Source organism: Lottia gigantea (genome assembly GCF_000327385.1).
Source record: "Lottia gigantea unplaced genomic scaffold LOTGIsca_155, whole genome shotgun sequence".
In the NCBI taxonomy this organism is placed as follows: domain Eukaryota; kingdom Metazoa; phylum Mollusca; class Gastropoda; family Lottiidae; genus Lottia; species Lottia gigantea.
In genome coordinates, this window is record NW_008707882.1 from 197,343 (window position 1) to 209,491 (window position 12,149).

The 12,149-nt window shown below is 31.3% G+C and overlaps 1 protein-coding gene across 1 annotated transcript; it reads left to right on the forward strand.

The window, feature by feature from the left end:
• Nucleotides 1-525: 525 nt before the first annotated feature.
• Nucleotides 526-11,671, forward strand: LOTGIDRAFT_225946 (hypothetical protein). Its single transcript, XM_009050780.1, has 16 exons — nt 526-751; nt 2,175-2,299; nt 2,770-2,863; nt 3,247-3,322; nt 3,558-3,651; nt 4,004-4,093; nt 4,461-4,502; nt 4,938-5,075; nt 5,401-5,474; nt 5,708-5,768; nt 6,143-6,269; nt 7,283-7,387; nt 7,674-7,724; nt 8,004-8,211; nt 8,679-8,812; nt 10,475-11,671. Exons 2-16 carry the CDS (start codon nt 2,183-2,185, stop codon nt 10,621-10,623), a joined length of 1,560 nt encoding a protein of 519 aa, XP_009049028.1. The 5' UTR covers nt 526-751; nt 2,175-2,182; the 3' UTR covers nt 10,624-11,671.
• Nucleotides 11,672-12,149: the final 478 nt, after the last annotated feature.

A 12,149-nucleotide genomic window follows, 5' to 3' on the forward strand; every position in this document is an offset into this window, starting at 1 on the left:
AGATCTATAGAGAATTTTCACTCAAGCCAGAAATATATTTATATATTATGTTATTACCACTACAATGATTCTGTTACACTGAGTAACATATGGACGAAAACAACCAATACCAAGAACCGAAGCAACTATTTTACAGCTAAAACAACAATGCTTGATCCAAAAACAACTATGTTGCAGGCCAGAAGAGCAAGATCATGCTCATAAAATATCATCATGACAATATTTGAATGGCCATCATTATCATGGCATATCATATGGGCCGGTTCATCGTCACTTCCCGGACAGTCTACCCACCTAAGAAAAAGCTTTTGCTACACGTAGCTTTGTAAATATTTCATGAGATATATCAGCATTCGTTGGATAAAGACAGGTGATCAATTATTTGAGTAGTCATTACAGAAAGCAGGTGAAACGAGTTTTAACCATCATTAACTTTTTGTTTACCATCACCTAGACTTTTCTATCTCACAGAAAAAAGAGCTTCAGGAAAAGATAACTCTCCAGCTTATCTCCCCTGATCATCCCATGATGAGGAAATGTATTTTTATTGAAAAAATTGAAAATAATTGATCAAAAGAAGTTAATATATGTGATATTTTGCTAAATGTAAAGTAGAGACACATATTCACTTTTGTTGACAGTTGACATTTCAATATTATTGTGAATATGTGAGGAGTGTAATTTGTTTTGTTTACTGAAGTGGTGTGTCTAATTTGCCAACTAATCCAGTTAACCAATAGATCACTATCAGGTAAAGTCTACTAGTACTTGACATTATCAGCCATCTCCAGTAATTTACGCCACATAGCCCATTTTTGTTCCATTCCGTTAAATAGCTAGGGCACTTTAGGCCTGTGGTGAATTTTATTTTGAAAAATAGGCCTTATCAGGTGGATAATAAAGTAGCCCTAGGTTACTTGGTTATATTTATCAAATTCCTTCACTTTCACAAAATCCCAGTGATGGAGAGGGCGGAAAAATGATTGGTTAAAGCACGGATCATCAGGTTAATTTGAAAGGTTATCTTGACAATTTTTAAAGAGGCCCGTCTTTTGAACCTAACTGAAGTTTCTATATCAAAAATATAAGCTGATAAAAAACCGGAATGAAAGGTTGGTCTTATTTTAATGAGACTGTGGTCTAATGTATGTGACATAAGAATATAGACTATGACCTGTAATTTACATCTCATAATATATCTGATATAGGACATGATAAAATTATAATCTTTTAGCTTATCAATGATAGATAAGATCATAATAGTATACAGATGACAACAGTATGGCAAAAGTTTTATTTTCTAGAATTTAAATTCTAGAATATTTTAATGATTATAGGATTAGCTGTTATTATTTGTTTGTGGTTTTGTTTATGGATTCTGTTTTGGTTGAATTTGTGTAAAAACTTGTAGAATTTGAAGGTTTATTTTGATTGTGGTAAGAAATTTTTTATTTTCTAATAGGCTTATCAATTGAAAATTGTTTCTAGGTTTTCAGAATTTTTAATGGCAGTGATAGTTTATCAAAAACTAGATAACTTTTTTAATACCCTATTTAGTGGTTTTCAGCCACTTATACAAGTTAGAAAGTAACATCTGCTAAGGAAGAACAAGATGTATTGATATACTATTTATGACATTTATTAGAGGGACAGGTGGGCCATATTTTGACCGATCATACTTTAGTCTCAGAAATGGGAATTTTTAGCTAAGCCAATCAGTAATAGTGTTCACAGTTTACTGTCAAAATTTGAGCCTTCAAATCCATTTGTGTCCAGAATTATCCGCATTTGAAAGATACTCCGTGATATATAGAAAAGACGTATAGAAATAGTGAGTAAAATTCCTAGTTTGAAGTTTATTTGAGGAATTTCGCAATTTTCGTAGTTCTAGTACTTTTGAAGATTATTAACATATATTCAAAACTAAAATCAACCCCCAAAATAGTACATCTCTCCCTTTAACTCAATGTTTCACATGCACATACAGGCAGCATTATCTTCCCCCTATTGATTTCATAAATTGTAAGCTTGTATTCATCTATCTTGTTTATCCTTACCTTATTTTATAAAAAGAAAATCCAATATAAATTATTGGTCCCCTTTTTATAAAGAATTCTGTAGAATGGTGATATTAATTTGTGTTTGATGAACTGTGAATATTTGATATATTTAAGAATAAAGAATGTCTGAAGAATATATTAAAGAGAGATATGTACTATCTCTAGATGTTGGAACCACTACTGTTAGATGTCATGTGTATGATAAAACATGTAATATAAAAGGTTCTAGCAGTAAAAAGGTATGTTGATATATAAAGCTTATTTATAGATGGTTGAAGGGAAAGGTTCGGCATCCAATCCTACCTTAATCTAAGAAACTTGAATTTTTTATGTAAGGTTATCTGTAATACTGTTCACAGCTCACCGTCAAAATTTGAGCTTTCAAAACCTTTTGTTCCAGAGTTTTGAAGGTTAAAATGACGACTATGCTTCCATAAAAGCTTTTATTAAATTTTCTGTCATATAACAGCTTTTTCAATGGTCATTTTTGTATCTGATGATAAATAAGAATTTACACTAATTCTGAAAGACCTTAGTAAAGGATACTTTGCTCTTGAACTTGCACCAAAGATAACAAAATTAAACATCTCCTGGTATAATTTTCAAATTTCCAAATACTTGTAGTTCTGCCTAAGAATTTAGACTACTACTGTAAGCTGTCAAAGAATTATCTAATAGAGTTATATTTGTGAACGTTCCCCCATTGTAGATTGAATTGATTCATCCTCAAGTAGGATGGAGTGAAATGGATCCTGATAAATTGGTAGACCAGTCTAAAGCTTGTATAAAAGAGGCCATTCAAGGTAAAAAATCATTGCAAGGCAGACTTTGGATTTTTATTACAGTGAACCCCTCTCAACCACATATTGCTGGCTGCCACACAAACCTTCATATATAGGGACATATTCAGAAATCCAATCACTATTATAGTCTGAAGAAGAAAACCCTCAATAAACAGGCACATCCTGTGTAAATAGTTCTGGTTTTATGCTTTCATAATTTGAGATATTTTTTGAAGTAAGGTCAGTTTTCAATGCTATAATTGGTATACTTCTTTAGATATTTGTATAAGGCCTTGGTTCGTTATTTTTGAGAGGTTTATTGGTTGGTCTTGAAATGTAGATAGTCTCAATGATACCTCAAACTGGAAACTTATCTTTCTATTGATATGTTTTATTTGTTTTAGCTAGTGGTATTGAAGCTAGTCAGATAGCAAGTTTAGGAATAGCAACACAAAGAGGAACATTTGTAACATGGGACAGGTACTTTACTTTATTACCCTTTTCAAGATCATTGATCTATTGCATTACCTCCCTTCCCTCTATTTCTTGATTTTACTATTTACATATCAACTCATCTTACAGAATTCTGTATAATTATGGATTTTTTTCAGTGAAACAGGGAAGCCCTACCATGATTTTATGACTTGGTTATTATTGTTTCAGTGAAACAGGGAAGCCCTACCATAATTTTATAACTTGGTTATTTTTATTTCAGTGAAACAGGGAAGCCCTACCATAATTTTATAACTTGGCAAGATTTAAGAGCCTCTGATCATGTGAAGTTATGGAATAATTCTTATACAATGAAAGTAAGACATTTTTATAGTTTTGAAGCTGTGATGAGAAAGAATATATTAATAATGATAAATGAGGAAATAAATTCTGCTTTGTCTTTTGATAAGACAAATGACCAGAAAAAGCAGAGTAAGGTTTTGTTACATGACAAAGCAGTATTTATTAATGTTATCAAAATGTAAAACTGTTTATTGGGTCATAATGATATTAGTGATGATGATGATGGTAAAATATACTCAAGAATAACATCACTGGTTCTGTAAATATAAAGAATTACAATCAAATTATTGATAAGTCTAGAATTCAGAGGTCAAGGCTTGAACTATCACTGTCAGTATTTCTAAACCATTAATTTCTTCTTCTTAGGCCTTAACTTCAGGATCCAAATTTTTACATCTTATAACAGGAAAGAAAAGATATTTAGCTGCTAGTGTTTTGAAATTTTTAACTAAACAGGTAAGACCAGCAATATTTTAATGTTTTTAAGCTCATATTCCTGACCTTTTTTGTTTGAAATAGAAATTTTGATAGTGCTATAACAAACTAGAAGCTATGACTGGTTGTTTTGTTGGTTGGTAGATGATAAGTTAAAGTCTGCTTCCAGCTAACTGATACTACAGTTTAGGTAGTTGGATTGCAAATTTCTGAACCCCCTAGTCTAGTCAAACAACAAGTTGCATTTTGTTTCATACCACTATTATGGACTGATACTGCTTAAATTGGTTGATTAGGATCAGGATAAATTTGATGATTAGATATGCAAACAAAATGTTTACTATAGGCCTACTAAAGTTTTACTTATTTTGGTATGTTTTTGTTTTAGGTTACAATGAGATTAATATGGGTATTTCAAAATATACCAGAGGTACGTTATAATAGTTTCCTTTAGGGTTAATAGATACTAATTAAATCACGATTCCGTTGACACGGTATCATTCAATTTGATTGGATAACAGCGGTCACATGCATTCGGTTTATATCTGTGTAAACAGACTACTTTTATCATCTAGTTTGATTGACGTATATACAGTGTACACAGGTTTTTTCTATTTATTCATCGATAAACTGAAAATATGTTCAGGTCATTCCTTAATTGTTTTAATACGCTGTTCACTCTAATTATCTGACTACAATAATTCATAGAAGCTAATGTTGGGTGAATTAGATATTTTTCCTCATTTCACACTGCATGGCATGGTTTTCATTAGCCCAATCAGGTTCAGAAAAGTGGGGATGTAAAACTGAAAAATACCTGTATATTATCATGAAAAGTATGGTATGCAATATGCATGTGTTTTAGTTACGTAAATATGCAGCTGAAGGTAAATTAAGGTTTGGTTGTATTGATACATGGTTGCTATGGAAACTAACTGGAGAAAAAGTACATGCTACAGATTATTCTAATGCTAGTTCTACAGGTTTATTTGATCCATTCCAGGTAATTCACATAAACATACTCTAATGTCCTCCAATGTTGAAGATGGCCAAATGTCTAAGACTGCAAGACTCCTAAATTAGATATGCATGCGATATTTTGCGGAACTTGAAATCGATGATATTTAGTATTTTTCTACATTATTGAGATGCCAATGGAGTAGAGTACATAATGATATACAAAACTGACCATAGGACTACCAAATAAAGACACCCCCCTCTAATAAGCTGGTTTATTTTATGTAAATGTGATTATATACCATTATAATAAATGTTTTTGAGCGTTAAAAAGTTTTTAACATCATATATATTTCATTGTAATGTTGTAGATAGAATGGAGTGGTATAGTTTGTAATTTAGTTAACATTCCAATGTCAATATTCCCTGAAGTTAAAGACACAAGGTAAATAAAAATTCTGAATCATGTTGTACAAATATTGTATATATTAGTCTATTCTGGGCTTAATAAGTTTTAAACCAGCGAGTTAAGATGATTGGTAATTCATAACACCCAAACTATTAACTGAGGTTCTACCCACTATTAATACAGATTCAAAATATTGGTGTGCATTTCAGATAGTAACTTCTCCAAATTAGACCTACACTTTCTATCAAATGATATGATATTCATTTTAGCGGACATTTTGGTTTTACAAGTGAAGAGTTAGTTGGAGTTCATATTCCTATTACATGTTTGGTAAGTTAATATCTAAATAAAATGAAATGAATTGAGTTTTATGTCCCTTTTTACTGCACAATGTGGGCTTATGAAAATGCCATACAGGATGCAATGAGGGAAATTCTGCCAGGACAGCAGCATTAGGCTGCTCTTTTTTCGATTTCCAACTGTCGAGGGATCTTTGATGTGCAAAGCCTGTAACACACAGGGCCTCAGTTTATTGCCCCATTCCAACGACTAGACGCTTTTTCCATGTCAGCCTCTCTTACCTGTATCACTGACAGGGGGAAGCAGTATATACAGTCCACAAGCATTTGCAATTGTTACCTTAATAGTTACCCTAAATTTCAAACAGAACAATTTGATATAATCTACTTATCTTGTTTTTGAAGGTAGCCGATCAACAAAGTGCCTTATTTGGTCATTGTTGTTTTGAAGCAGGTGATGTTAAGGTTACTATGGGAACTGGAACATTTGTTGATTTAAATACTGGTAAAACACCTCATGCATCAATAGCAGGTCAGTGTCTTTTATTTAATTTTAGCCAGAAAAGTCTTTTTTTGAAGAAAACTGTTCCAGCGAGTGAATTAGGGTTGGTAGATGGAAAGTTAATGTCTGCTTCCAATGCCATGCTGCTAGCATGTTATTCATGAAATTCTTATCATACAGTCAAGTAACCTAATTTCGTGCTAACCTATTTTTCGTGCATTTCCGGAAAGGATTAATAATTTACATGTGCAACCTCGCGTGACCTCCGCGTTTGCTTGTTTTGATAAACATGGGTTTTATCTACAATATCAGCTAGTAGAATGAATCCAGTAGTTTCAAGCATGGTAAAATGTATTAATGTATACTTTGACAAATACAGTTATTACCAAACGTCACCATTTTTTATCGGCCAAATTTCCTTATAATCCCAAACGGTAATCGGAATTCCAAGTTTCGTCTGCTAGAATGTAGTCCAGCGAATGAAGTCACATGATCAACTAGCGGATTCCATGTCAGCAGAAAATTTCTATGGAACACAAAATGGGCCATATTCTTATGTTGTTTCAGTGACTTTTATCAATAAATCACGCTACGTATCTTATTTTGTCAGTCACTATTTTTTTTTAAATCGTGGTTCTTTCAAGGAATTGTCATTAGTTATAATGAATTGATATTAAAGATAAATACTAAGAGAAGTTAATTATACCACCAGGTATCCATACAACGTGTTTTTCTAGACTTATTTATAGATCAAACATTGTACACGAAAATAGGTGACGCATTCTGCCATCTAAGACATAAAAATAAATTTCGTTTTTTGTAACTTTGACGAAATTCGGTGTTGAATCCTTATATGCACGAAAATAGGTTACACCACTGTATTACCTTTATTGAAGAAACCACCCTTTTTCATGCAGCATCAGCCAGAAAAGTTAATTGTGTTGAAACGTCATGTACTTTTGTTATCAAAGAAGATTCCTGGTTTTTTTTGTTGAATACTATTTGTTAAATAACTATATAACAAGTTTATAATTCATCTTCAGGTTTATATCCAGTAATTGGTTGGAAGATTGGAGATGAAATGACCTTTGTAGCTGAAGGTCAGGCAGCTGATACTGGCAGTATATTAGAATGGGCTCAATCTATAGGTAAATATTTTTAAGCACTGGCTATTTGCATCATCACATATTTTCTTTGTTGTCTGTACCGTTGTTTGCAGCCAATGGGAGCCCTTTTTTTTTCTTGAAGCATGAAGCCATTTTGTCAAAAATGCAATAAGTGACTTTGTATGGGTTAGGAAGGAATGGCGATATGTTAAATGCTGGTGCAAATTATATTTCATTATATAAATAGTAAATACCCATGTTCTTCTTGCTGTTTGAATTTGTTTTTGTGTGATTGATAACCAATATATATTATATATGTATATTGTAGGTGTACTAGATGATATAAGACAATCATCTGATATAGCTCAGTCAGTACCAGGTAATTATAATATACATATACTTTATAATTATTGACTTCAAATGTAATGAATGGACTCAATTTATTGTCCAATTCAAACACCTAGACGTATTTGCCATGTCAGGGTTAAACATCCAAAAGTATTATCTTGACATATGCCTGGAATAAACCCAGTGTCCCTGTGGCATTTCTGGCCATGGACCCCCACAGAAAAGAGGCTGGCCTGACTTTGGCCAAAAAAACCTATAAGACAAACTTCTTCTTCTTATTGCCACTGACTTGAGATTTTGTATTTTACAGACAGTGGTGGAGTATATTTTGTACCAGCATTTAGTGGAATACAGGCCCCTATCAATGATGATAAAGCTACAACTTGTATGATTGGTATGAGTCCACAGACCACCAAGGCTCATATAGTCCGATCTATATTAGAGGCTTTAGCATTTAGATTTAAATTACTGTATGAAACTATATTAGTCGAGACTAAAATACCTTTATCACATATAAGGTAAGATACTCAATTACACAATTCTATATAACACAGAGAAATCTGTAAGCGATATAGCACTAAAGCGTTTTGATATCCCGTGTACATACAAAGTATTTGATAGGTTTTATGCTGCCATGGCACAATCTAGTGAATAAGTAGGTAAAGATTGCATTTGTAAAAGCAAGTGTTTGGATGATACAATGATGCTTACCACAGCTTAAATGTTGAAATACTAGCAACAGGGCATTGTTCAAAAAATAATCCTACTGTAAGAATTTTATATTAGAAGTACCACACTTGCAACAAACTTGATTTTTTGTGAAACTAGACTTAGAAGTCCACAATATAAATACCTTACACATTTCATTTTTGTAATTTCCTATACCACTGTGAATTAAACCTGACCGAAACTATGTGGTTTATTTACCATTATTATTCACTCTCTTAGAGAGAAAATGATTTATTAATAATCTGTATGTTTACAGAGCTGATGGTGGAGTGACACAAAATGATTTTTTAGTCCAGTTAATGTCTGATTTGGTAAATCAGTCTGTAGAAAGATCTAATGATGCTGATATAACAAGCCTTGGTGCTGCTTTCCTAGCTGGTCTAGCTGTTGGTAAGATTTACAAGTTTATACTTCAATGATACCCATCAATTCTTTATACATGTATTAGAAAGGTTATACTAGGTTTCCACTGTTCGGAACTTCACCATTAGTCATTGGAATTTCTCTGAAATCTCAAGTTTTGATGATGATCAGCCCAATAGTCAATTCATTCTTACCATTTGTTGAGCTAGTTTGCAACCTAATCATGCGTTGTCAATTTTGGTGATGGATTAGCATAAGCCTCGGCTATTTATATTCTGTAAAAATTATATGTATAATAGAAATAAAATACTATTTAAATCCGATTGTCAATTTCGATGAAAAGCAGTGTTTATAAGAGATATCATTAACAGTATCTGTATTTAGTATAAACATGTACTTGATAAAATATATCAGTAACTGTATCTGTATTTAGTATAAACATGTACTTGATAAAATATATCAGTAACTGTATCTGTATTTAGTATAAACATGTACTTGATAAAAGATATCAGTATCTGTATCTGTATTTAGTATAAACATGTACTTGATAAAAGATATCAGTAACAGTATCTGTATTTAGTATAAACATGTACTTGATAAAATATACCAGTAACAGTATCTGTATTTAGTATAAACATGTACTTGATAAAATATACCAGCAACAGTATCTGTATTTAGTATAAACATGTACTTGATAAAAGATATCAGTAACAGTATCTGTATTTAGTATAAACATGTACTTGATAAAAGATATCAGTAACAGTATCTGTATTTAGTATAAACATGTACTTGATAAAAGATATCAGTAACAGTATCTGTATTTAGTATAAACATGTACTTGATAAAAGATATCAGTATCAGTATCTGTATTTAGTATAAACATGTACTTGATAAAAGATATCAGTAACAGTATCTGTATTTAGTATAAACATGTACTTGATAAAAGATATCAGTATCTGTATCTGTATTTAGTATAAACATGTACTTGATAAAAGATATCAGTAACAGTATCTGTTTTTAGTATAAACATGTACTTGATAAAATATACCAGTAACAGTATCTGTATTTAGTATAAACATGTACTTGATAAAAGATATCAGTAACAGTATCTGTATTTAGTATAAACATGTACTTGATAAAAGATATCATTAACAGTATCTGTATTTATTTAGTATAAACATGTACTTGATAAAAGATATCAGTAACAGTATCTGTATTTAGTATAAACATGTACTTGATAAAAGATATCAGTAACAGTATCTGTATTTAGTATAAACATGTACTTGATAAAAGATATCATTAACAGTATCTGTATTTAGTATAAACATGTACTTGATAAAAGATATCAGTAACAGTATCTGTATTTAGTATAAACATGTACTTGATAAAAGATATCAGTAACAATATCTGTATTTAGTATAAACATGTACTTGATAAAATATACCAGTAACAGTATCTGTATTTAGTATAAACATGTACTTGATAAAAGATATCAGTAACAGTATCTGTATTTAGTATAAACATGTACTTGATAAAAGATATCAGTATCTGTATCTGTATTTAGTATAAACATGTACTTGATAAAAGATATCATTAACAGTATCTGTATTTAGTATAAACATGTACTTGATAAAAGATATCAGTAACAGTATCTGTATTTAGTATAAACATGTACTTGATATATTCCAGGTGTATGGAACAGTAAAGAAGAACTGTGTGAATTAAGGGGAGATAACACTATATATAATCCACAACCCACTTGGAAAGATTACAAATACACATTCCATCAGTGGGAAAAAGCTGTATCTAGATCACTGCATTGGTACAATCCAACTTAAAGGAATGCTGAGAACTTTCTGTTGACTACTAAAACTGCTTGGACTCAGGGTTTAATTTAAGTGGTATCGCATTGCAGTTTGCAATTCTAACCCTTTTGCGATCCAATATTTCCTATGATTGGTTTAAATTAAAATTCCTCACAACGATCTGTGAATCAGAACAATTCAATATTTGATAGATAACTGGAACATTTTTAATTGCTTCTGAATATAAAAAAATGTGAATCAAAATTTAAATTTAAGCCCAAACTAAAAATTGGTATGATAAATTGCTAATTGCTTGAACTTGTTTTAAGTTTTCTCAACCATATTAAATAAAGATATCTCTAAAGAGTAAACATTACCAGCTTCAGGAATATACAGAATCATCTTTCTCTGTAAAATACTATCATGATTCCTTAATTGACAGTGGCATTGGAGCCTTGCTAGAGTTAAAAACAATAGGAAGCAATAATTGTTGAATTACTGCGATGTTGGAGGTATGAGCAGTTAAGTACATAGCATTAACAGTTGTTTTTATTCTCAAGCTTGTTACTTCAATAAGCACTTGATCAACCACTCAATATTTTAGTGTCTGCGTGATGCCAACTTGTTGATATTTTCGTCAGGACGAGATGTGCATTACGAAGACGTGACAGAGAATTTTTACAAGTGTAGAGAGAATTCAAAATGGAGTAGAAAGAAATAGATGGAAAAATTTTGAATGGCATCTGCTCCTGTACTGTTAAATTGAGGCCAAAATTGAAACCAACAGAACCTGTTCAGAATTCTCCAATGCCACCCTGATGTACCTGAGGTTAAGAAAGACTTTTGTTATTTACATTAAATATGCAGAAATGTCCTGAAAGGATTTCATTAAAAAATTTCGAAATGAAAATAATATATTATGTAAATTGTTTTATGCAAAAATGAAATGTAACTGGATATGAAATGTTTTTCTTTGTTATTACCAGTATATTTTTCTACAAGATATAAATATTATTATTATTATTATTATTATTAGTTAGAAGTATAGAAATGATTTTTATAATAAAAGTTTCGCTATCTTTGTCTTGTGTAAAAATAATAATCCTGTATTTAGTCTTCCATAACATCTGCTTAGCATCCTATTGTACCTGTTGTATCACATGAGAACTGAAAGAGGTTGGGAACCACTGATATACTATAACCACTTGAGATTATAAATAAGACTGATAGTGAGTTGAATTATTATTTAATGTCAATTGGCATACATTGATCTCTATCACAATTAATATCTAGTAATTAGTATATAGCTCATCTACACTTACAGCACATAGAACTTTATATAAAATAATGCCCATATAACAGTATATCAATACTATTTTCATTAAATATTCCACTTACATCAGCTAAATGCCCTATCACCATAGCGATAATTGGTTAGGTATGAAGGTGATTGTGAGAACTGAACACAACTCACAGCTGAGTGGACTGAGAGTTGAATTTAAAACTTATGACCACTATTCTTATTCTCAACAATACACAACTAGTGATCACTATGGTGT

Bases quoted from the DNA above. Each gene is read 5' to 3' on its own strand.
- LOTGIDRAFT_225946 (XM_009050780.1), top strand. From the start codon at position 2,183: ATGTCTGAAGAATATATTAAAGAGAGATATGTACTATCTCTAGATGTT. The intron at 3,652-4,003 runs GTAAGACATTTT...TCTTCTTCTTAG, and splicing joins ATAATTCTTATACAATGAAA to GCCTTAACTTCAGGATCCAA. The intron at 5,076-5,400 runs GTAATTCACATA...GTAATGTTGTAG, and splicing joins GTTTATTTGATCCATTCCAG to ATAGAATGGAGTGGTATAGT.